We start from the raw sequence: 26,272 nt of genomic DNA, 5'->3' as shown, positions 1-26,272 counted from the left end.
CTGTTACATGGATGCGATAGGAGAGGCATACCGTGTGTACGGGGGCATGGCCTGGCTCAGGTATGATGAGCAGTTTAGGCAGAGGAAGGCGGTTCGCCCCAACATTCATTGGGATCATAAGGATATTGCTTTATGGTTAAAGGTAACGGCCCCCATAAAAAGTGGGCAGCCCTTTCGTGGGGATGGGGGGGGGCCGAGAGAGGCCACAAGCGGGACGGCCATGCAGAAGGGACTCTGCTTTGCCTTCAACGACGGGTCATGCCGGTTTGGAGCAAAATGCAAATTCAAGCATGAATGTTCATCATGTGGAGGGAACCATGGGGCAAATAAATGCTTCAGAGGGAAGTCCCGAGACAGTAGTTCAAAAGGGGGCGACACCAGTTCGGCTGGAAAGGATGCTGGGTTATCTGCGTAGGTATCCTGACCAGCGGACAGCCGCCTTGTTGGAGGAGGGGTTTAGGGAAGGTTTTAAGATACCTTCTGACGTGCAGGTGTCAGGAAGTTTTAGGAGGAATTTGAAGTCTGCTAGGGAGCATCCTGCAGTGGTGCAGGAAAAACTGTTTAAGGAGGTGCAGCTGGGTCGTATGGCTGGACCGTTTAGGGCGGCACCGTGGCCAGATTTGATAGTCTCTCCGTTGGGGGTGGTGCCAAAAAAGGAGGCGAACAAGTTTCGTCTGATACACCATTTATCCTTCCCAAAAGGGGCGTCGGTCAATGATGGCATTGACCCCGACATCTGCTCGGTGGTTTATACATCCTTTGATGCGGCCGTTAAGTGGGTGAAGCGGTTTGGGAAAGGGGCCATGTTGGCAAAGACTGATATTGAATCGGCATTCCGGTTGCTGCCTGTTCATCCAACCAGTTTGCGCTTGTTGGGATGTTGTTGGGATGGGGAGTTTTTTGTTGATCGTTGTTTACCGATGGGGTGCTCCTTGTCGTGTGCTTATTTTGAGGCCTTTAGTTCCTTTTTGGAGTGGGTGGTTAAGGATGTCTCTGGGTGCAGTTCAGTTATTCATTACCTAGATGATTTTTTATGTATTGGTCCCGGGGGGACCGGTGTATGTGATTTATTGTTGAGGACTGTTGAAAGGGTGTCGGCAGACTTTGGGGTCCCGCTTGCTCCGGGAAAGACGGAGGGCCCTGCGACTGTGATCAGTTTTTTGGGTATTGTCATTGATACTGTGAATATGAAGTGTCGCTTGCCTGAAGAAAAGTTACTGGGTTTGAAGGCCGAGGTAGGGAGGGCGTTGCTGTTGAAGAAAATCAGATTGAGGGAATTACAGTCCTTGCTGGGTAAGTTGAATTTTGCGTGTCGCATTATGCCGATGGGCCGCATTTTCAGCAGGAGGCTGGCAGCAGCGACAGCAGGGGTGGTTCTTCCTCATCATTTTGTCAGATTAGGTAGTGAGTTGAAAGGGGACTTGCGGGTGTGGGCATCTTTTCTGGAAACCTTTAATGGCAGGGCGTTGTGGATGTCAGACACGTGCGTGGCTACAGAGCTAGACCTTTTCACAGACGCCGCTGGGAGTGGCGGTTTTGGGGCTTATTGCCAGGGACATTGGTGTGTGGGCCGGTGGCCGGAGTCTTGGGTGCAGAGAGGCTTGGTTAAAAATTTAGCATTGTTGGAATTGTTTCCTATTTTGGTTGCAGTTGTTGTTTGGGGGGAGCTGTTCCGCGATAGGAAGATTTGTTTTTACTGCGATAATTTGGGGGTGGTCATGGCTATTAATCAATTGTCGGCATCTTCACCGCCGGTGGTTACTATTTTGCAGCAGTTGGTATTGGAATGTCTGGCTTTGAATTTGTGGGTTGTGGCTAGGCACGTTCCCGGTGTCTCTAACGGCATTGCGGATTCTTTATCTCGTTCACAGTGGGAACGATTCCGGGAGTTGGCGCCAGAGGCGGACAGGGAGGGGACCGGGTTCCCGAGTCGGCTCTGGGCTCTGCTGGACGGGTAGTCGATCAGCTCATCAGGGAATCCTTGGCCCCAAATACATGGTCGGCATACAATCAGGAATGGCGGAGCTGGTTAGAATGGCGTGAGGTAGTAGGTTTGAAAGAGGATGATGACGAGTTGGCTGTCTTGCTATACATAGGCCATTGTAAGGAGATTGGTTGGTCAGTGGCTAAGATCACGCGCTGTATGGCGGGCTTAGCTTTTGGGTTTCGTGCAGGTGGGAGGCCTGATGTCACAAAGAATTTCCTGATTGCGCAGGCTTTAAAAGGCTGGAGAAAAGGACATGTAGTACAGGATCAGAGAAGGCCGGTGTCCTTCCAGTTGTTGCAGAATATGGGCAGGAAGTTGGGTGAGGTCTGTAGTTCCAATTTCGAGGAAAGGTTGTTCGGGGTAGCCTTTTCGCTTGCCTTCTTCGGGGCACTGCGGATTGGTGAACTCGTGAGTACAAGCGTCTCCAGGCCGGGAGGTTTGTTAGGGGAGGATGTGGATTTATACTCGGATAGGGTGGAGCTAGTGGTGAGGAGGTCTAAGACGGATCAATTAGGGAGGGGGAAGAAGGTAGTTCTCTTCTCTGTACCGGGCTCAGATATGTGCCCGGTAGCACGGCTGAGGATATTTAAGGAAGTCAGAGTGGGCAGAGAAAGGGATCCTTTGCTGATGCATGCGAATGGGTCCTTTTTATCACGGTTCCAGTTCACAAGCGTGTTTAGAGCAGTCCTGCGGACGTTGGGCCTCAAGGGGGAGGAATACGCGGGTCACTCTTTCCGCATCGGGGCCGCAACTGAGGCTGCTAGGATGGGTTTGGGAGATGAGCTGATTAAGCGCATTGGGCGATGGGAATCGTCTCGTTTTCGTTCATATGTTCGTTTAGGGGATTGTTGAGGCTGATTGTGTTCTTTCTAATTTTAGGGCATCCCCCGTGCCTGATTTGGATTTTAGGACATTCATATGTCTTTTGGGGAGCTTTGCGGGCTGATGTCAGACCGAACGGCCGCCAGCTAGGTTTGGATAGAGAGGAGGCAGTGGTTCGATGGCTGGGGAAGCGCGGTATGGTATGGAGTGGAATGTTACAGGAATTTCACCGTTTTGTTCGGCTCGATAGGGCTCCCGACATATTAGTGTTGCACGTGGGAGGGAATGACCTTGGGAGCAGACCATTTAGGGAGTTGATACGGGATATCAAGTTTGATCTCCTACGTTTATGGGCAATGTTTCCAGAGGTGATCACAGTTTGGTCGGATATTGTGCCGCGCCGTTATTGGAGGGATGCAAGGTCGGCTGACAAGATCAATAAGGCACGGATAAAAGTCAACAGGGCAATTGGGCGTTTTATGGCTAGAAACGGCGCGGTAGTGGTGAGGCACAGGGAACTTGAGTCTGGTGCCGGTGCTTTTTGGAGAGGAGACGGTGTGCATTTGAACGCTGTAGGGATCGATGTTTGGTCCTTGGGACTACAGGAAGGGATAGAAACAGCGTTCCGGATGTGGGGGGGTCGCCAGGGGTCAAGGGCTTAACCCCGTGCTTGGTGGCGGAGGGGGGTCCTCGAGGTTAGTGGGTGAGGCTAATTAATGAGCACTGGGTGTTGACAATTGGTGCCCTCGAGCCAATCGCTATCGGCTGGGGGTAACAACTCCTGGAAGTGCTTAGAGGTGTGGATTGATTTATTGAGGGCCTCGGGGACCACCTTCCGTGGGGAATGTTTTTGATTATTGTTAATTTTGTATTGTTTCAATAAAGATGGCTGCTGTGGCCAATTTTATCCAACAAGAGAGTTATGTCATTTGTGGGGGGATAATTGGGCACAGCGATTAGACAATACCCTGTCATGTAGGAGCCGGACTGGAGGCAAAGCCTGGGGGTAGGCTCCCCTGACAGGGTTTGTAGGGAGCTGACTAGCTGGACAGTCATAGAAGGGGTGTCTAAGGAGAGGGTCATAGGGGGAGGGGCTTAACGGGGTGTAGTAAGGGTATATAAGCAGAGTGCAGGCAGGAAATAGGGGTCACTGGGAGATTTTTCTGAACAGCTCCCACCCACCCTCCCTAATTTTATAATTTTTAGGAAGAATTATTGATAGGTTGTCTTTTGTCACAGTGGCCTGTGCGGAGGGGGGTCCTCGAGGTTAGTGGCATTGAGGCTTAATTATGCGGCGGGGAGGGCCCCATGAGGGGGCTGGACTCCCCTGGGTGAGGCTAATTAATGAGCACTGGGTGTTGACAATTGGTGCCCTCGAGCCAATCGCTATCGGCTGGGGGTAACAACTCCTGGAAGTGCTTAGAGGTGTGGATTGATTTATTGAGGGCCTCGGGGACCACCTTCCGTGGGGAATGTTTTTGATTATTGTTAATTTTGTATTGTTTCAATAAAGATGGCTGCTGTGGCCAATTTTATCCAACAAGAAAGTTATGTCATTTGTGGGGTGATAATTGGGCACAGCGATTAGACAATACCCTGTCATGACTTAGTGCAAGTGGATGCCCCAGATAAAAGACAAAGCATTCAAAGAACCTTCCTGTAAGAAACGGAGAGCACTTTTTCTTAGGTATTTTTAGATCTTCTGTTAAATTGAGCATATTAATACTTGATGTGAAGTCTATTGTAGAAGCTAGTCTGTGAGTAATTGTGAATACAAAAGTCCATCTTTGTTGGTCTTACTCTATTCTGCATCCCATGTAGACTCTGTGTTCTCTACTGGACTGTCTCTTGATCCCAGACAATGTCCCACCAGACGCATCACGAGAACTATGCGAGTTATACTTTGTCTTCGCCTGTATCTGGGCTTTCGCTGGGGCCCTGCACAGAGACCAGGTTTGTTGTGACAGTTTGGTTGATGATATTTATGTATATGCATTTTAGGCTATAGCAAATAGCTTTGTCTTATGTTTAACAGTGCATCAAAAGACGCATAGCATATTCAAATGGTGGGAAGCGTATTCATTCATCAGTAGAACTGTAAGAAGGGTGAAATATTCATACACATGACATCAAACATGGCAAGGTCTTTATGTCTGCTCGTCACCATGTAATTTTCCTTTATTAACTTTCTCTGTCTCCTGCTCTTGTGTAATTGCTCAGTCTTTTGTGTGTTTTTTCTTTCTTGATATTCCCATCTTTTCTTTCATACTTCAGAATGGTTGGAGAGAACAAAGATGATCAGGCCCAACCAAGTTACAGCTTAAACACTTTATCTAAGAAGGGAGACTGGATTTTCCATTACACTATGCTCTCTTACAACACATGTGTGTACCGCGTTCCCTCTAGTCATCCCCATGCACCAATCTTATATTTTACATTTAGAGCATGATTTACATGAAGATTTGTAAAATATGTAAAAAAAAATTATGTGTTTGTTGATTTATTTATTTATATGTGTCAAGCTTCAAAATAGATAATGATCAGAGCTGGTTGTTTATCAGTCTCCGCTATATCTCTTTTTGAAGCTTGATACATCTGGCCCTTATCCAGGTAATGCAGGTGGTAAACATACAGTAGCTTATGCTTTGCTGAATATGTTCTGACATTCTGTGAATGCTGCTGTGTGTGGGCTACACTTCCTGCACCCGGAATGGGATCATTCGTCAGACTGCATTTAGGTCTACAGTCATTAGGTCGACCCCACTAGGTCGACTGGCAGGAAGGTCGACCTGACTTAAGGTCGACATGGGCCAAGGTCGACATGACTTAAGGTTGAATTTGCATAAAGGTCGACATGAGGAAGGTCGACTGGTCATAAGGTCGACATGGGTTTTTCACTGTTTTTTTATCCGAATGTCGACACAGTCGACATGGACACAGTTGGCAATGAGAATCGGACCCTCGCATCGCTCGCTTCGCTCGCAATGCTTCGGGCACGGTGTGCCTCGCTGTGCTCGGCACACTATTTTATTCTCCCACCACGCCCTAGTGGATGGTAGGGCATGAAATACCGCCTGTCGGCACATGTCGGCTCAAAAAACAGTGAAAAACCCATGTCGACCTTATGACCAGTCGACCTTCCTCATGTCGACCTTTATGCAAATTCGACCTTAAGTCATGTCGACCTTGGCCCATGTCGACCTTAAGTCAGGTCGACCTTCCTGCCAGTCGACCTAGTGGGGTCGACCTAATGACTGTAGACCTAAGTTCATTCTAATAGATGACCGCATCCCCTGCACCCATAGTGCATCATCCAGGAAATACTTGACTGAACACCACGCGGCTTTTAGATCTCCAGACACAACTACTACAAAACACTGTATAAAGTAAATATCTGCATTCTGGAAAGCTTAAGGTGGTTGTAGACCAATTTTTCTTTGTATTGTTCCTCTCAGGGGCGGAACTACCGCCGGTGCAGACGGTGCAGTGCACCGGGGCCCAAGAGGTTAAAGGGGCCCGATGCCACTGTCTGCCCGGCATGACATATTGAACTTTTTTTATATATAAATATATATGTGCGCCGTGTGGGGGAAGGAGGGTACGCAGGGTACGTGGGTGGCGGCTCAGGACTGGTACTATAAAGCGACATACAGCGCGGAATGGGACGCCGGCCCGGGACATACCCTGCCTGCACGTCAGACTCTGCATCCTTTCCAGCCTGGGACTGGTATACTCCGGTAGTCTAGCAACAGGCAGCCAATCGCAAGGCTGCCTGTTGCTGCTCTGAGAGTGAGACGACAGACGAGTAGACAGGAAGAGGTTCAGCTCCAAGGCTCAGCAGGCGGCGCAGAGGAGCGGCTCACTGCAGCCGAGGTAAGTACACTTAAGGGGGAGCTGGGGGCCACACTTCTATGCACACATTTTAAAAATGGGGGCTGGGGGCCCACTGCACCGCACAATCAATTTGGGGCACCTGTGTCACCCACACATATAGTGACACAGGTGCCGTTGGAGAGGAGCAGAGGAGCAGAGGAGCGAAATGACAGTCAGGTGAAGTACCACACATCTCCTCTGCTCCGTGCAAGCAGCCGCACACCGGACATTCATTCGCTGCTGCCTATTTCGCTGGTCATGTGCCTCATAAATTAATAGCGGGGGCAGTGTTTAGCAGCAACTTTTGTGTTACCGCCCTGGGCTCCTCCATCTCTGCAGGGGGGCGGTAAGCTAAAATTTTTCCTAGGCTGCTGGGGATCTTGCACCAGCCCTGCCCCCTACCCTCCTCTGCACAAGCCCTGCACCTTTAGTACCCCTTATGGCCACACACCCCTATCATGTCGCACAGCCATGCCTCCTGCTGTCATGCCCAGTAACTCCCCCAGTGGTAGAAGCCAATTTCATTAGCCCCCCAGCATCCCGAACTTCAGCGCTGACACGCTGCATGTTCCCCCACCTTCCACTGCACCAGCACTAAAGCGTTACTCCCCCTAATGCCCACACACCCCTATCACTGGCCCATGCTGTTGGACTTTCACACTGCAGCTGCCACGTGGATAGCGTCTGGCTGCCCACCCACTCTCTGACCATCACGGTACCTCCTCCCACCCAGTGCTAATGTTCCTATGTTCTGTCCCCTGCTTGCAGCCTGGGTCTCTGACGTGCATCCGGCGGCCATATTGCACTAGGCATCCTGGCCCTGCTGCCTCTACTCTGCTGTCTCACGCCATATGCTCGCATGTCACACCAGGGAGTCAGGATCAATTCTCTCCCCCCACTGCAGGTAAAAGTCTGCCCGTCCCACCAGACAGCAGGGTACAGGCAGCAGGGCCAGGATGCCTGCTCTAATATGGCCACCAGACGCACGTCGGACACCTGGGAGCAGGGTACAGAACAGAGGTACCTTAGCACCGAGTTGGAGGAGGTTCCTGTGGAGGTCATGGAGCGGCCAGCCAGACGCTTTCCATTTGGCAAAGGGAGCCCACACAGTGATCGAGTCACTCAAGAAGGCTTTAGCCTTCCTGAGTGACTCGATGGATTGCAGTATAATAGGCAGGAGTATGTAGATGACAGCTACTAGGTTCACGTCCTACTATATGAGCAACTAGGCCATGCTACTTCAATCTCCTATGAGTACTTTCCCCCAGCCATGGCACTCTTGTACCACCACCCTTGCATCCCGCAGTACACCTACACCTGCCCCTACATAAAGGAGTTCACAGGGTAAGGGGGCTGAGCCCTTTGCAACGGTGTGAAAAGCGCCCATAGTGCGCGATTAGTCACCTGGTGTATGTATATTATTATTATTTTATATATATGTATTATTATTTTATTTTTTTTATTCTCACAAAAATGTACAGGGAATGGTTTTATTTATTTATATAAATATATAACTATTTTTCTGTGCCCCATCTGATATTTTTACGGCGCCCCCCCCCCCCCCCTCCATAATGGAAAATGATTGCGCGGGGGCCCAGAGCATTTTTTGCACCTGGGCCCATGGTTCGCTAGTTCCGCCACTGGTTCCTCTTCCATTTCTTTTTTAAAATGTGATCATAATAGGGCCGGCTTAAGGTCTGTGGGGGCCCTGGACAACAAAATTGTGGTGCCCCCCCCCCCCCCCCGGATGGAGGCAGGTGGTACCTGGGCAGCGTGGGGTCCAAGCAGCGGGGATTCGGGCAGCAGAGATCTGGGAAGCGCTAGGGAGGTAGCGGGGTCCCTTCGCGGGTGGAAACCAGTAGCGCTACTAGTTCTCATCTGCCGTGGGGACCCCGCTACTGACTGCCCATCCGTAGCAGGGACGCCCGCCCCGCACTGGCCGACCCCGCTGCCTGCCACCCATCTGCCACGACTGCAGCAGTCATAAATCCCATTTTTTCTCTTTCAACCATTCTAATTGTCTCCAGTCTCCAGTATAGCACAAAGATCCCTTACAAATGCACACAGAAGGGTACATTTCCAAAGAGGGGAGTTCTATTGAAGATGGAATGTTGTCCTTAGCAACCAATGGAATTCTATATAGTATCTTCTAGAACATGGTAAATAAGAAACATAATCTGATGGTTACTATCGGCAACATCCCATCTTCAATAGAATGCCCATGTTAGTAAAGTTACATTTAAAAAGTACATGGAAACTGGTTTTCAGAATAATTTGGATAATGGATATTTGCATAAGGGACACTCTACGTGTGTGTGTGTGTGTGTGTGTGTGTGTGTGTGTGTGTGTGTGTGTGTGTGTGTGTGTGTGTGTGTGTGTGTGTGTGTGTGTAATACTGTATATAATGGACACCTGTGTTTTATGAAATGTCTGTTGAAGTTTTTCATTTTGCTCCTTTTCTCATTTTAGCTAATGGATTACAGAGCTGAGTTTAGTCATTGGTGGATGAAAGAAATGAAAACCGTGAAATTTCCGGCCCAAGGAACAGTTTTTGATTATTACTTGGATAACAAAACCAGGAAATTCCTCCCATGGAGTGAAAAAGTCCCCAAATTTGAAATGGAACCAGAGACCCCACTACAGGTGAGTTAAATATATATAATCTGTCTGTGTGTGTATATATATATATATATATATATATATATATATATATATATATAGATAGATAGATAGATAGATAGATAGATAGATAGATGTTGAATATCCCTTATCCGAAATTCCCAGGACCATGAGCATTTTGGATAAGGGATTTTTACAGATTTTTACCTATTTAATAATGAACACAAACACTGTGTCACCTCTCCCTGTCAGCCGATACAAACGTCTGCTTCTTTACAGATGTCCCCATGGTGCTTCGGAAAGCTAGGTGTTTTAGTGGAGGTCTAGGAGTATTTCCACTAAAGAAACTTTTGTTGATCATATTATGCCATGCACTGCAATAAGTGTGTCATTACTAGTGTAATCTCCCTGTCAGTGTTCCCCCTAAGCTGTGCGCGCGTGCGCGCGCACACAACTCGACGAGCGTGCGCACAGACATTACAACAGAGCGCACAAAGCAGCAGTGGTCCCTTTTTGCAGTTGTGGACTCAATTAATGTGTGTCTCACCCATTAACTACATTGTGTGCTATGTTTTGAATGTTTAAATGTTTAATATCATTTTGAAGTAAAGTTAACACAAATGCTGAACGTCATTTTCCATTTATATATAAGTGACGCACAAAAATTTAAATTTCCTACCAAAGTTGCACAGCCAAAATCTTTTGCCGCACACAGCCTTCGTAAAATTAGAGGGAACATTGCTCCCTGTACTTGCCCAAGTTTATTCTTTGTTAATTTTTGTTGCCATTCAGTGAGGTTAGTTGCATGCAGTATAACTAAAACAAATTGTTTGTGTCTCATGTGGGTAAATCAGACTGTAAGCACCAAAGGGGACGAGAGTTATGTACTAGAATGGAAATCTCTGATTACTGTAGCTGTGGAATATCTTATTAGCTATATAGATATAGGTAACTGTAATAGTATAGAAATGTGCATATCTTTTTCCAATGTTTAACATCCAGTTCTGGTATTTCATCTATTTTTATTGTCAACTAAATAAACTGAATTGTGCTAATAATTTTGCATTAATTCATGGCCTTATACTTAAACAGTTGCTTAAATGACTCAAAATGTAATGTATTTTAGTATTTGTCGTAAGGTTATGTATCAATGAGCACATTGTGTTGGTTTATTTGTCATTGCTGCAGGCGGTCTTCGTCCATACCTCTGAGACAACGTGCCTCGGATATTTTACCGATCTACTGATACAAAGAGCTAAGCCAGTAATGCTGGTGGGAGGCGCAGGAGTGGGAAAGACCGTGTTTCTGCATGACAGACTGGCCACCCTGTCTGATCACTACATGATATCCAAAGTCCCATTCAACTACTATACCACATCCGCTGCCCTGCAACGTACGTTAGCCACATTATACTCATTTCTGATGGAAGTATTGTTCTCCGTGTACATTACACTGTCTGTGGGGGAGATTCTCTAAAGCAGAAATGCGGTAAAAACCCCGTTATCGGGGTTTTTACCGCATTTCTGTATGCTGTATGGCAGTGCCGCAGTGACAGCGCCGGGGAAGGAATTGCCAGCAAAAGCTAAGGGCTTCTTGCCGCAGCGCTGTTTGAGGGATCCCCAGGATGCCCTGCGGCCGGCGCCGTCACTCTGCGCGGCACCGCATCGCAAGGGACAGCTCTTATCACAAGAGCTGTCCCTTGCGTTAATAACCGCATATGTTAGAACATATGCCGTTATTAATAATGCGGTAACCGGCGATAAAGGGCTGCGGATGTTACAACATCCCGCCCTGTATGCAGAGTGGTTAGGAGATTAAGCTGTAATATGGACAAATATTATTGTGTATGGGGAATACTTTGACTCAATTGAATAATGAAGGGCCCCCCAATTGTACACCTCTTAAAGTTTATTTTTCTCAGTACACATTTCCTAAATTGCCATGCAAACATTTATTTTCTGGGTATGTATTATTTCCTTTAAATGGTATACAGTACTTTGGACATCCATCCACTAGGTGGTGCTGCTTCAAGCTAACCTATAGTACCTACTTGCAGAGTTACCTTTGATTTAAATGATTGAGAAGCCTCTTACGGCCTGGATGACTACCAGAGAATCCTGAGCAAATGTTAAAGCTGCAGTACAAATTTCCATTCTCAGGCTTTCAAGCTTGTATATGTCAGCAGGATGACACTGCTCGTGCTCCTAATGTACTGTATCTTGATGGAGATGGGGTTAGGTTTTATTGGTGTAAGCCAGGTGTGGGGAACCTTTTTTGTGCCAAGGGCCATTTGTATGGGGAAAAAATCCTTCGGGGGCCATATGTAAAAAATTTTTGTACAAATTGTCCTGCTGCAGCCGTCCCACCCTCCCTCCGGCTGCCACTGAATAGGACTGACCATCTGCGGCTGCTGTTGATTTAGAGGAATCTTGCAAGAACTACCGATCTCTCCCGAGAAGTCCCCTGTACTTGACTCCCGGCAAAGCCACCAGGTGGGTGGTTGGGCCACTCAGACCGCATACGGCCCCCGGGCCTGAGTTTCCCCACCCCTGGTGTAAGCTGTGGACCATGGAAAAGCAGTGTACCAATGAATGCGCTCCAGCTTTAGATTTGCACTGGATTTCTTTAATCAATGTTTTCTATGACTCAGGGATCCTTGAGAAGTCTTTGGAGAAGAAAGCAGGACGTAACTATGGGCCAATAGGAAACAAAAAGTTGGTGTATTTCATTGATGACATGAACATGCCCGAGGTTGACAAGTATGGAACTGTCCAGCCCCATGCCCTGATTAGGCAACACCTTGATTATGGACACTGGTAAAATCCTCATGACTTATACCCTAATAATGAGTCCAATAACATAAAACTGGTAAACTAGTGTTCCCTGGGATTAACATAGCTTTACTCCAGCCTTCTCACGTGTCATTGTAGGTATGAGCGGCAAAAGATGACTCTGAAAGAAGTCCACAATTGCCAGTATGTCGCTTGCATGAACCCAACTGCCGGGAGTTTTGCCATCAATCAAAGACTGCAGGTAGAGTGGATCGTGTCCTATATACAGGGCGAGATTTAATGCTGCCCGAGTTCAGCTGCAGTGCAAGATGTCTTGGCCTTTTTTTAAAGGGGAATTAACTTACAAGGCAAAACCAGAGCCTTGATGAACTCATGTTGGTTTTCAACAAATACAAATAGAACGCTTACAAGCATTTTTTTGTGTGCGGACTCACCCACATCTATTCCAAAACCATGCCTTGTAAGTTAATTCCCCTTTAAAAAAAAGTCAGAGCTCAGCGGACAGTTTGCACTGCCGCTGAACTCGGGCGGCATTAAATCTTTCCCACAGTCTTGCTGGTCTCAGCATTATGGCAATTTGTTTTTCCCCTTTGAGGGTATGTGATGATATGCTTATTCGATGCAGACACATTGCCTTGTTCCCTCCTTAGCATTGCAGTCAGTCAAAAAAAGTTGCTGTGGCAATTATCAACACATAAAAAGGTCAAAATGAGGTTTTTGATGATATTTTTTTTCTACTTCATTTTTGGAATTTTTTATACTTTAAAATCCACGGGTGTGGTATAACACACCGACAGTTGAGATTCCGACAGTCATTAGGCCGAAGTCGGAATCCCGACTGCACAGTGGGGGAGAGCAATGAAGCCCTTTGCCGGTTCGCTGCGCTCGCCACGCTTCGGGCACGGTGGGGAACTGTGCTCACCACCTATTTTATTCTCCCTCTATGGGGGTCGTGGACCCCCACGAGGGAGCAGTCGGGATTCTGATGTCGGAGTAATGACTGTCGGAATCCCGACTGTCGGAGAGGCGTCCGACACCCAAAATCCACATGGACTCCTATTGGGAAGCTGGCCTGAAGCATGGTGAGCGAAGTGCTACTCTAATTGGGGGTCCACATACTCCACATAGGTGTCATCAGAAAAATAAAAACTAAAAAACATGTTGACCTTTTCATATGTTGACCTTGTCCATGTCTAACTTTTGATGTTGACCTATTGACTGTTTATATAGACACTGTAGACCTTTTAATTCTTCTGTAGTCTCAGTCTTACCTATACATATTTTGCCCCAAAATATCTCTTCAAGCATGTGGGGCATTTTAAAAATGGCAGTTAACCTTCAAGATTTCGGGGGTGCACTACTACATTAGGAGTAACAAGCATGTCTCATATTTTCCTCTTGTTTAGAGACATTTTACAGTTTTTGCTGTAAATTTTCCATCCAATAACGCTCTGGAAGCCATCTTTGCCAAGATCATTAGTTTCCACTTTCAGCAGCACACGTTCCACTCATCTATCCTCCGGACTGGGCCTACTGTCATCCAGGCTGCAATGTGGCTCAGCCAGAAAATGGTGCAGAACTTTCTTCCAACTGCAATCAAATTTCATTATATTTTTAACCTGAGAGACATCTCTAACATTTTCCAGGTGGGTGAATCATCATAGTACTGTTATATGCACAGTTATACAATGGGTGATTAATCGTAGTACAGTTATAAGCACAGTTATACAATGGGTTATTCAATATTGTATAATTATAAGCACAGTTATTCAATGGGTGATTCATTATAGTACAGTTATATAATGGGTAATTTATCATAGTACATTTATAAGCACAGTTATACAATGGGTGATTCATCATAGTGCAGTTATTATAAACACAGTTATACAATGGGTGATTCAATATAGTACAGTTATAAGCACAGTTATACAATGAGTGATTCATCATAGTGCAGTTATAAACACAAGTTTACAATGGGTGATTCATCATAGTACAGTTATAAGCACAGTTACACAATGGGTTATTCAATATTGTATAATTAAAGTATAAGCACAATGGGTGATTCATTATAGTACAGTTATACAATGGGTGATTCATCTTAGTACATTTATAAGCACAGTTATATAATGAGTGATTCATCATAGCGCAGTTATAAGCACAGTTATACAATGGGTGATTCATCATAGTACAGCTATACACCATTATACAATGGGTGATTCATCATAGTACTGTTATATACAGTTATACAATGGGTGATTCATCATAGTATTCATCATAGTACTGTACCGTGATGCCAATTACGCATTACACCCCCCATCCTTATGCCCATTACACATTATGACGCACACTGTGATGCCCATTACACATTATGCCCCACACTGTGATGCCTATTACACATTACGCCCCACACTGTGATGCCCATTACACGTTATGCCCCGCACTGTGATGCCTATTACACATTACGCCCCGCACTGTGATGCCTATTACACATTACGCCCCGCACTGTGATGCCTATTACACATTACGCCCCGCACTGTGATGCCCATTACACGTTATGCCCCGCACTGTGATGCCCATTACACATCATGCCGCACACCGTGATGCCCATTACACAACACACCATGATGCCAATTACACATTATACCCCCACCCACTGTGATACACATTACACCCCACACTGTGATGCGTATTACACATTATGCCCCACACTGTGATGCCCATTACACATTACGCCCTGCATCGTGATGCCCATTACACATTATGCCGCACACTGGGATGCTCATTACACCCCACACCATGATGCCCATTACACGACACACCGTTATGCTCATTACAGATTGCACCACACACCGTGATGCCCATTACACATTATGCCCCGCACCGTAATGCCCATTACACATTATGCCACACACCGTAATGCACCCTACACTATATTCCACACCATAATGCCCCTTACACTATTCTCCACACACCATAATGCACCTTACACTATATGCCCCGCACCATAATGCCACTTACACTGTATGCCACACACCGTAATGCAACTTACACTGAATGCCACACACCATAATGCACCTTACTCTATACTCCACACACCATAATGTACCTTGCACTATACACCACAAACCATAATGCATCTTACACTATATGCCACACTGTTATGCCTCTTACACTATAAGCCTGGCACTTTTAATGATTCTTATGCTATACGCACACAGCGTACTGCCACTTACACTATACGCCACACCGTAATGCCACTGGAAACTATATGATGCACACCGTAATGCCACTGAAACTATATGATGCACACCATAATTCCCCTTGCACATTACACAGCACACTGTAATGCCCATTACACATATTATATAGTATAAATATAGACACATGTAACATCGGAGTGCCAGTACGCAAGTATAAAGACTGTATCCACAAACACACACTTACTATGGGCAGCAACTGCAGGGGTACAGGTGCATGCACTCCTGTCCTTGCCATGGAAAGCCCCTTCTTTCAGGCAGAATCCGCAGCAGCATGTCTGTCATGAGCTCCTCGTCTTTGAGGGAGGAGCTGATAAGAGTGAGTGGACTCTGGAAGGGCAGGGGAGGAGAGGGAAGTGAGCTTCATGAAAGCTGCTGCATTCACCCAACAGAAGGTAGGGAGAGATCCTTCTGGCTGTCAGGTGTGCCTGCAGACCCCACGGGTGCTGGCTCCACCAAGCCACCGCACGGTCTGCTGCAGCATAGATACACCACTGCCTCCCTCCCCCGTGTTGACCCAGCACTCCAGCTAAGTTAGTTATATGGTGGGTGATGGGGAGCTGGTGCGGCTGCTATAGGAGAGGTGACAGGTGCCCCGGGCGGCTGCACAGCTTGTTTGCCTCTAGAAATGGCCCTGCTCAACTCTGCAATAGAGGCCGGAGCTGACTCCACACGCCCTCCCTGAAAACATCTGGTCAAGCCTGCTTTTTCCCTGACACTCACAGATAATAGCCGGTTACCTCCCACCAATGGCGATTTCCTGTCAATCAAACAGGGGACAGCTTGCAATGTCCTCTCCGCTGTGAATAAGTGCGGCTGTATGTCACACTTAAAGTACCATAGGGTTGCGTACAAAAATCAGCAAATCTGACCTTTGTTATATAACTGTAAATAAAATGTTGTGTAAAATATTATATTTTCTATATAAGGTAAAGATTAAAGGTCATTATGATGAATAAAAATATTTTCTTGGCAATTTCCACATATGTTGCAACAAATTCACCTGGCACTCAAAGTGTTAATGACATCGTCAAGTTTCCTCCTCTCCAGTTATTGTTTTCTTTTTGTATTCCCGTGAATCTAAAACACGGTCAGTAGACACAATGCAAAAGAAAAGAAGCAACCATAGTAAACATTGGTTAAAAAATATCCAAAATGTCTAATTTAGGAAAACTCACTGAAGGAAACCTTTTGTATGAAAAAAAAAAAAGGCATCTGATGATAACATGAGCTACAAAAACAAATTGAATAAATAAATAGGTACATCATGATCCAATACAAACAAAAATATACAAACATGGAATATCACCTAGCATTTATAACACAATATAGTAGTAATTATCAAAAATTAAAGAAAATATTGAAAAAACATTGGCACGTTCTATAGCTTGATGACAATCTATCAGGTTCTTATGAAAAAGCCCAAGATTATGTATAAAAAAACAAGATCTGACAAAAAGTTTCATTCCACTACAAAGGGAGAGAAAAGCGAACTGAAAGGACATTATTATTGTCTGAAACGTACAGCATGCAAAACTACAAAAAAAGGAAAACAACAACAACAAAAAACACTATAAATTTTCAATTGAACCAAACTGAAAAGAATATACAATGAGAGACCATAATTCATGTGAGGATAATATATCTTCTGGAATGTCCCTGCAGATTACAATACGTAGGGCAAACAAAAAGAAAATTAAAAACAAAAATAACAGAACATCTATAATATTAAAAAAGGTTTACAAACACATAGCATGTCTGAACACTATTTGTAATGTCATAACAAAGATGCATCTAGTTTAGAATTCATGGGAATACAAAAAGTAACAAAAACTGCAGAGGAGGAGATTTGACAATGTCATTATTAAAAAATGAAACTCGATGGATATTTGATCTAAAAACTTTACAGCCATCTGGCCTAAATGTAGATATACAGATGTGTCCATGTACATCTAGCCCCCTTTCACGTTGATCAGTCCTTCTAGTGGCCCAATTCAGTAGCGCTGGTAATTTTTTTTGTGTGTCTTTTTCTGATAATTTGCAAATGCAGTAAGGATGGTGTAATGGTTAGCATTACTGCCTAACAGGACTGAGGTCATGGGTTTGATTCCCACCATGGCCCTAACTGTGCAGAATTTGTATATTCTCCTTGTACTGTCGTGGGTTTCCTCAGGGTAATCCAGTTTCCTCCCACAATCCAAAAATATACTGGTAGGTTATTTGGCTCCTAACAAAAATTAACCCTAGATTGAATGAGTGTGCATGTACATGTCGTAGGGAATATAGGTTGTAAGATCCACTGGGGCAGGGACTGATGTGAATGTTCAAAGATTCTCTCTGTTAAGCGCTGCAAAACATGTGTGCGCTATATAAGAAACTGTTAATAAATAAATATGACTCACAAGCAGCTTCTGCTGATTAAGATTCTGGGCCAGATGTATCAAGCTTCAAAAAGTGTTAACATGGAGAGTGATCAGAAACCAGCACCTGCCATGTCACAGGCTGAGATTAAGATAGGAGGGGATGGCTGGTTGTTTATCACTGTATGAAGTTTGATACATTTGGCCAGTTGTGTGGCACGGCTATATTCAGTGTGTGGCTGTGGATGTATCTGCTTACGAAAAGCTAACGTTCCATTTCTTATGCCGATACAGCCAAAGTCACACACTGTGTATACAATTGTTCTCATAAGTTTACATACCCTAGCAGAATTTGTGATTTTCTGGCCATTTCTGAGAATATGAATGATAACTCGCAAACTTTTCTTTCACTCATAGTTAGTGGTTGGGTGAAGCCATTTTTTGCTAAACAACTGTGTTTACTCTTTTAACATCATAATGACAACAGAAACTACCCAAATGACCCTGATCAAAAGTTTACATACCCTGGACATTTTGGCCTGATAACATACACACAAGTTGACACAAACGGGTTTGAATGGCTACTAAAGGTAACCATCCTCACCTGTGATCTGTTTGCTTGTGATCAGTGTGTTTGTGTATAAAAGGTCGGCGAGTTTCTGGACTCCTGAAAGGCCCTTGCATCTTTCATCTAGTGCTGCACTGATGTGTCTGGATTCTGAGTCATGGGGAAAGCAAAAGAATTGTCAAAGGCTCTGCGGGAAAAGGTAACTTAATTGAACTGTACAAAACAGGAAAGGGATATAAAAAGATATCCATGCAATTGAGAATGCCAATCAGCAGTGTTCAAACTCTAATTAAGAAGAAAATGAGGTATTCTGTGGAACCCAAATCATGGTCAGGTAGACCAACAAAAGTTTCAGCCACAACTTCCAGGAAAATAGTTTGGGATGCAAAGAAAAATCCACAAATAACTTCAGCTGAAACACGGGATTGAAAAAAGTGAGTGACCCTAGGGGCACTCAGTAGCGCTAGTCGAGATAGATCTTAATTCTCTGGGGATTCATTCAATATTTAATATCATTTAATTATAAAGTTAGCCAGAGCTATCACATGGGATAAATCAATCGCTTAATGTGGAAAAGACTTTTGACTGTGCAGGATTTTTGCTGCTTCCTAATTAGGGAGTGTTGGTCCCTTTAAGGTGCAAAGATGAGAAAGTAGTGTCAGATATCAAGATATCTGGCACTTTAAGAAGCGCTTCTTAAAGTGCCAGATATCTTGATATCTGACACTACTTTCTCATCGAAACACAGGATTCTCTGAAAAAAAGTGGTGTGGTTGTTTCAAGATGCACAATAAGGAGGCATTTGAAGAAAAATGGGCTGCATGGTCGTGTCGCCAGAAGAAAGCTATTACTACGCAAATGCCACAAAGCATCCCGCTTACAATACTCCAAATAGCACAGAGACAAGCCTCAAAACTTCTGGAACAAAGTCATTTGGAGTGATGAGACCAAAATTGAACTTTTTGGCCACAATCATAAATGTTACATTTGTAGAGAGGTCAACAAGGCCTATGATGAAAGGTACACCATTGCTACTGTGAAACACAGAGGAGGATCGCTGATGTTTTGGGAATGTGTGAGCTACAAAGGCACTGGAAACTTGGTCAAAATTGATGGCAAGATGAATGCAGAATGTTATCAAAAAATTTGCACTCATCAGCCTGGAAGCTGCGCATGGGACGTACTTGAACGTTCCAACATGACAATGACCCAAAACACAAGGCCAAGTCGACCTGTCATTGGCTACAGCAGAATAAAGTGAAGGTTCTGGAGTGGCCATCTCATTCTCCTGACCTCAATATCATTGAGCCACTCTGGGGAGATCTCAAACGTGCAGTTCATGCAAAACAGCCCAAGAATTTACAGGAACTGGAGGCTTTTTGCCAAGAAGAATGGGCAGCTTTACCATCTGAGAACATAAAGAGCCTCATCCACAACTACCACAAAAGACTTCAAGCTGTCGTTGATGTTAAAGGGGGCAATACACGGTATTAAGAACTGGGGTATGTAAACTTTTGATCATGGTCATTTGGGTAGTTTCTGTTGTCCTTATGATTTAAAAAAAAGTAACACAGTTGTTTGACAATAAATGGCTGCACCCAATCACTAACCACATAAGTGAAAGAAAAGTTTGTGAGTTATCATTCGTATTCTCTGACAAATGGCCAGAAAATCACAAATTCTGCTAGGGTATGTAAACTTATGAGCACAACTGTGGACGTGTCACATGTCCTTTTAGAAGAAGCTGCTTGTGCATCATATTGACTCTGTTTTGTAAATAAGATGCTATTTAACCAAAAAGGATTTGCAAATGTAAAATCTAGCTAGAATTATTACCAAGTTTTAGACTTTCATTCTTTGGTTTTGTGGGATAATCTGGGTTGTTACGGTTAAACTTAGTAAAAAAAAAAAGGTGATGTTGTCAATAGCAACCAATCAGATATTGCCTATATTATTTCTCTATTACATCCTACAAAATGATAGACAGATTGGTTGCTATGGGCAACATTCCCTCATTTTCAGAAGCTTTAGTAAATGTACCCCTTAGAATCGAAATATGTTCGGATATATTCATTAACCTCTGTTAATTTATATTCTTACTTTTTTATTCTAGGGAATCTTGTTTGCTACACCAGATTGCCTGAAACAGCCAAACGACCTGGTTCTGCTGTGGCTTCATGAGTCTTCTCGAGTTTATGGGGACAAGATGGTTGAAACAAAGGATTGTGAATTGTTTAAAAAAATTATTTATGACACAGCGAGGAAATATTTTGAAGTAAGGCTACGCAGGCTCCGGTGTCTACCTTGTTTTATAAAGTTATTCACGATGTCCTCATACCAAATGGCATAAGATGCATGGTGTGACTTAAGGTGTATACTCACTGGGTGTTTTTGCCCATGAACGATGTTTTGAAAATCGCTGGCCGATTAATCACTCAGTGTGTATTTTCACCCGGCCCAGTGTGTTTTCACTGGGGGTGACCCATTTTCCAGAGTAGGAGACTATAGAAAGTGGTTTACTCATCCTGTAATACCGGATGACAGACGGTGGCAGCCACAGAGGTGTCTCAGGTCTGCGAGCGCTGGAGAAATCATTCGATGGTCGCCGACCATCAAATTATTTCTCTTCTACACCCAAGGCTGCAAATAAATGATTATGCAAATCATCCATTCGCAGTCCTGCGGGGGATGGCGGTGTGCGAGGGGGTGGACAGGAGGTTGTGCGGGCGGCAGGCAGTGTCTGGGGAACTAGCAAGGCTGCAAAATTGCAGCCTTGCAAGTCAACCAGAATAAGGTCCTATATCCTTGCACTGAAATGTACGGAACACAATAACTTCAGTCATTGTATTGTCTTCTCCTGTGTCTCTTGTGTCTAGGGTACAGAAGACCATGTCTTGTTTAAGCAGCCGCTTATATATACTCACTTTGCCAGTGGAGCTGGAGCCGCTTCTTATATGCCGGTGCCAGGGTGGGATGACCTCAGGAAAATGCTTGTTGAAGCCCTTGACAGCTACAATGAGCTCAATGCAGCCATGAATCTGGTTTTGTTCGAGGATGCGATGGAGCATGTGTAAGTAAAGGTGCACTGATCTAGCTGTAACATAAATAGCTAAGGCAATGTTCAGGGTTTCCCAGGCAGAGTTGGCTTATCCACTAATCAACCTATGCCTAGGCCCAGAGCCCAGGGTGCAATGAGGAGCCTAAACACATATTTGTACATGTCATTTGGCAGACAGAAGGTGGAATGGGCCCAATCCTGTATCTTGACTGCAGCCATGTGGGGTCTTAGGGTTAACTTTACAAAAGCTTCTAAAAAGGGATGGAGATGATGGCGCCCATAGTAACCAATCAGATTCTGGCTGAAATGTACTAAGCCTTGAAAAGTGATAAACTGGAGAGTTGAAACATGTAACATGGCAGTTTGGTGCTGATTGGCTGGCTGTTTATTACTCTCCATTTTATCACATTTCAAGCTTAGTACATCTGACCCCCTGTCTGTGTTTCTAGAATCCAATAATAGAAATATGACTGGTTGCTATGGGCAACTTTACTTTACTTTAATTTTTGGAAGTTTTAGTGCATTTACTTCTTAGGCTCCACTGCCAAGCAGTGGTTATTTATAGATGAGTTAATGGTTTTCTTTGGCTCTTTGGGTAGTGTAGCTGCTGCCAGGTTAACAAATCTCTCTGGAAAAGTTCACTGGTTCTCTGTGAAATGCTGCCAGTCAGATACGATATGAGTTTACTGACCAGAAGGAAAGCCACCAGCATTATCTGCAGAGAAATTCAGATACATACTCCTTTGTTTAGAATATTTGTGCCAATTTGAGTCTAAGGTTGCCTGTAGATCTTGACTACCCTCACTCCCAAAGTATTATGTGTGTAATGATATCATTTATAAAATCATATAAAGGCAAAGGGTGACTCATTAACAACATCATTGAATTCAGGGTTGGTGTGAATATGGAGAGAAGCAGAGGCGGATTTGCCATTTGTGCAGCAGGTGCATTGTACCGGGCCCCTGAGGAATAAGGGGCCCATTTCTGCACAGGCTAGCAATGAGTTATCCACTGGGCCCCCCTCAGACCATTCTGAGCAATTTCAGATGAACAGCCCAGTGCAGAGAGCAGGGTGAACCCCACTGCCCGAGGGCCTTGCCGTGTAACTTGGGCCAGATGCACTAAGCTTTAAAAGTGATGAAATGGAGAATGATAAACAACCGAGCAATCAGCTCCTATCTGACCTTTTTCAAACACAGTCTGTGACATGGCAGGTAGGAGCTGATTGGCTGGCTTTTTATCACTCTCAATTTGATCACTTTCACCCAGAAAGCACAAAGGGCAGGGCCCCCTATCACAGGCAGGGGAGAAACTGCTGTGTTCCTGCCCCCTCCAAAGTATATGATACTTCCTACCATGTTCTCCGTACCATGCAGAACATTGGGCCTTATTTTGGTTCATTCTTTCTGACAGAATCCTTCTTAGATGGGCAAAACCATGTGCACTGCAGGTGGGGCAGATGTAACATGTGCAGAGAGAATTAGATTTGGGTGGGGTTTTACTTCAAAGTGAGATCTATATTGCAGTGTAAAAATAAAGCAGTCAGTATTTTCCCTGCACAGAAACAAAATTACTCACCCAAATCTAATTCTCTCTGCACATGTTACATCTGCCCCCCCTGCAGTGCACATGGTTTTGTCCATCTAAGAAGGATTTTGTCAAAAAGAATGAACCAAAATAAGGCCCATTGTGCTTACACCCTTGACACCTACTGCCTCTCCGTGTAATCCTCTCTGTGTCACCCTCTGCTCCCCATCACCCTCTGCCTCCCCCTGCCTTTTGCTGTCATTGTCTTCCTCTATATGTCAACCTCTGCCTGCAATACAGGGTCATCCTCCTTGCTCGCCTGCCTTCTAATGCCAACCGCTGCCTCCCCCTGTCACCCACTGCTTTGTTTCATATTGTGAGGTAATTATATTTTTGCACCTGGGCCAACCACTCACAAGTTCCGCCACTGAACAGGAGGCCTATTCTACTAGTGTTTTGCGACTTGGGGGGGTTGGGAGTAATGGTATTATAGGGGCATATGGGCACTGAGGGTGCTTTAAATTTAAAGTTATGTTTTTATCTTAATTAAATCAAATTAAACTGAGTGCTTTTCCTGAGAAATATTGGTCAGGTAAGTGGCTATCGGTGCTTAGGGACATGTGAGCCCATGGAGAGGGAAATGCTTGTGTAAGTGTATGATCTACAAGAACAGGTCCCAGTAGTGTAAGATTTCCTGCATAGAAAACTTTCTGTATATTGGAAAAAAAGATGAAGAATGATATTGCTGCTTTCTGTATACATAACTGTCATTGGTAGGGTATGGAACAGCCATTATGGTATATATGACTTTAGGTGATGTACAGTAAGCACTTTATGCTGTTTATTTTTTTCAGCTGCCGAATAAGTCGCATTTTGGAGACACCGCGTGGTTACGCATTACTGATCGGAGTGGGCGGCAGTGGGAAACAGAGTCTGTCTAAACTGGCTGCGTTCCTGGGCTCTCTAGAAGTTTTTCAGATCACTTTAAAAAATGGCTATGGAATCCAAGACCTGAGGGTAAGCCGGCGGATTTTATAATTTGAGTTACCATGCATTTTTTGGGGGGAAAATAAATGTATTATTGTTACAGTACACTAAATAAATAATTGGTTACAGTTAAAGTGTGTACACACGGTTCGATATGGCTTCCGATGTTGACGATATCGTCAACATCGGAAGCCATATCGCATACATATCGCATACTGATTGTATGCATTGTAAGGGCTTCCTAGCCCGATGCGCGCTCCCGTTTAAGGAGAGATCGGAGGGGAGATAGAGTGTGCTCTATCTAGCACAAATCGCAAGCATATCGCATGCATCGTATGTGCCTTGCGATATGCTTAAGATGCGATGTGCTATACGATTTCCAGGGCCCTGTCAGTCATCCTGTTGTTAAGTCAAAATCGCTTAGTCAAAATCTTAAGCAAATCTTAAGGCACATAGGAAATCGCATAGTAAATCAAATAGGAAATCGCATAGCAAATTGTATGGTAAAAAGTAAAAATCTTAAGCATATCTTAAGGAGTAGAGAAAAAAAAAAAAAAAAGGGAAAAGTAAAAATCGGTCAAAACATCGAATCGTACATCGGATCGCACAGAACATCGAACCGTGTGTACACACTTTTACTTTACAATACAATATAGAATTCCGTGCTGCAATATTTGGCAAGAAAATTTGAATGGATCCCCAACTTTAGTTTAAGTCACTAGGGCAGATTTATTAAGCCTGGTAAAGTAGTAAAGTGTCCAGTGGTAAAGCACCAGCCAATCAGCTCCTAAATGCCATGTTATAGGCTGGATTTGAAAAATGAGTTAAGAGCCGATTGGCTGGTACTTTATAACTTCACCAAATTTAATAAATTTGTCCCTCTATTATGTTGGTGCATTTGTTATTTAAATTCAAATAAAAAAATTGTATTTCCAATATAAGGTAAACATTACAGGTCATTATGATGAATAAAAATGTTTGTTTGGCAATCTTCCCACCTATTTTGATAAATTCACTTGGCAGTCACAGGGTTAAGCAAGTCAAGTTTACCATATGTACCAAATGATTGGTGGCAAAACTTTTAGAAATCCGTTAATTTCCTGCTTTAAGGAAAATTTGGTTATTCAAAAGGCAGAATTTGGTTATCCCAAGAGTGACCATATTCTATTTACGACAAGCCTAAACCAATGAGACCATACGTTTTCTATATTTAAAACGTTTTTCTCAGACACAGCCTTTCTGTTTATTGGATGAGCTTGTATTCAAAAACGTTTGACTGAAATCTTATGAATAACCGTTTTATACCCCTTGTTGGGCAATGGCCCAATAACCTGGGCCATTGCCTTGTTGATCTTGGTCGAGGTGCGTTGTGAAAGCCCCAAACCTAATAACCCAGTTCAATTAAACCAGCAATTCGACCCGACTTATAAAAAGGGTTAAACCCAGGTTGCCCTGTGTATAATGGGTGACCCGAGTTTAATGTGAAAGAGTCGGACCAGGGATCAAGATCCTGGGTCCGACCCAGCTTTGTGATGTGAAAGTAGTATTAGTGCTCCAAGTCTAAAGTAGTCACTTCAGTTGACTAGCAAGGAATGATGGGATTTGTAGTCCCACAGTAGTGGGCATGACACCATTTGCCTAAAGGTGCCCATACGCGGGAGCGCGCATCGCATAGTACTAAACGGAGCCGGCGAAAACGGACCGTGTATGGGCTGCATAACTCTGTTATAAAGGCCCCCTACTAGGAGAATTTTATTTATATATATATATATATATATATATATATATATATATATATATATATATATATATATATATATATATATATATATAACTGATACGTCACATTTCCTGTCTGTATGTGTGCTGAGAACCAGGTTCTCCTCCTTGAGTCACAACAATGATAGACACTGCATTGGAGCAGGTGGAGAGTACAGCACAAAGAGTAGAGCCTTCTGTTTTTATACCTGCATCAACATTCCCTCCAAGTATAAATGATTGCTTCTTTCCCATGTAGGTGGATCTTGCCAATTTGTACATCAGGACTGGAGCCAAGAACATGCCCACTGTGTTTTTGCTGACAGATGCCCATGTTCCAGACGAACGCTTTCTGGTTCTGATTAATGACTTGTTGGCATCAGGTGATTACTTCAACACATTTCTTCAAAGATTTTTTGCCATTGATAAATTGTGTGTGGTTACAGCAAACTTTCAGGAAAGAAGACACTGTTACAAACAGTCCTCATAAGCACATTGCCGTGCAGTCATCAAGCTTAGCAGAATATTTGGAGAAGTATGTGTTATGTGTCCACCATTCAAATAAATGGGGTTAAAGAACAAATAATTATATCATCATGTAATAAGGATATGGGCACTTTATAACACATGTATATAGTGTACCTGATTCTGAAATGGATGTAAG

The 26,272-nt window shown here is 44.2% G+C and overlaps 1 protein-coding gene across 1 annotated transcript in view; it reads left to right on the top strand.

Annotated features, from left to right (window-relative positions):
* Positions 1-26,272, top strand: part of DNAH11 (dynein axonemal heavy chain 11) — a 262,190-nt gene that overhangs the window by 148,975 nt on the left and 86,943 nt on the right. The window contains exons 45-54 of the mRNA XM_083189115.1: positions 4,631-4,762; positions 9,152-9,325; positions 10,490-10,694; positions 11,952-12,117; positions 12,232-12,334; positions 13,500-13,739; positions 20,392-20,553; positions 21,155-21,348; positions 23,718-23,880; positions 25,868-25,991. Of these exons, the coding sequence (XP_083045241.1) occupies positions 4,631-4,762; positions 9,152-9,325; positions 10,490-10,694; positions 11,952-12,117; positions 12,232-12,334; positions 13,500-13,739; positions 20,392-20,553; positions 21,155-21,348; positions 23,718-23,880; positions 25,868-25,991 (1,663 nt within the window). The remainder of the gene's footprint in view (positions 1-4,630; positions 4,763-9,151; positions 9,326-10,489; positions 10,695-11,951; positions 12,118-12,231; positions 12,335-13,499; positions 13,740-20,391; positions 20,554-21,154; positions 21,349-23,717; positions 23,881-25,867; positions 25,992-26,272) is intronic.

Source organism: Crinia signifera, chromosome 5 (assembly GCF_055691185.1).
Source record: "Crinia signifera chromosome 5, ASM5569118v1, whole genome shotgun sequence".
Lineage (NCBI taxonomy): Eukaryota > Metazoa > Chordata > Amphibia > Anura > Myobatrachidae > Crinia > Crinia signifera.
The sequence above is the reverse complement of the archived record's forward strand: the minus strand, read 5'-3'. Positions and strand labels throughout refer to the sequence as shown.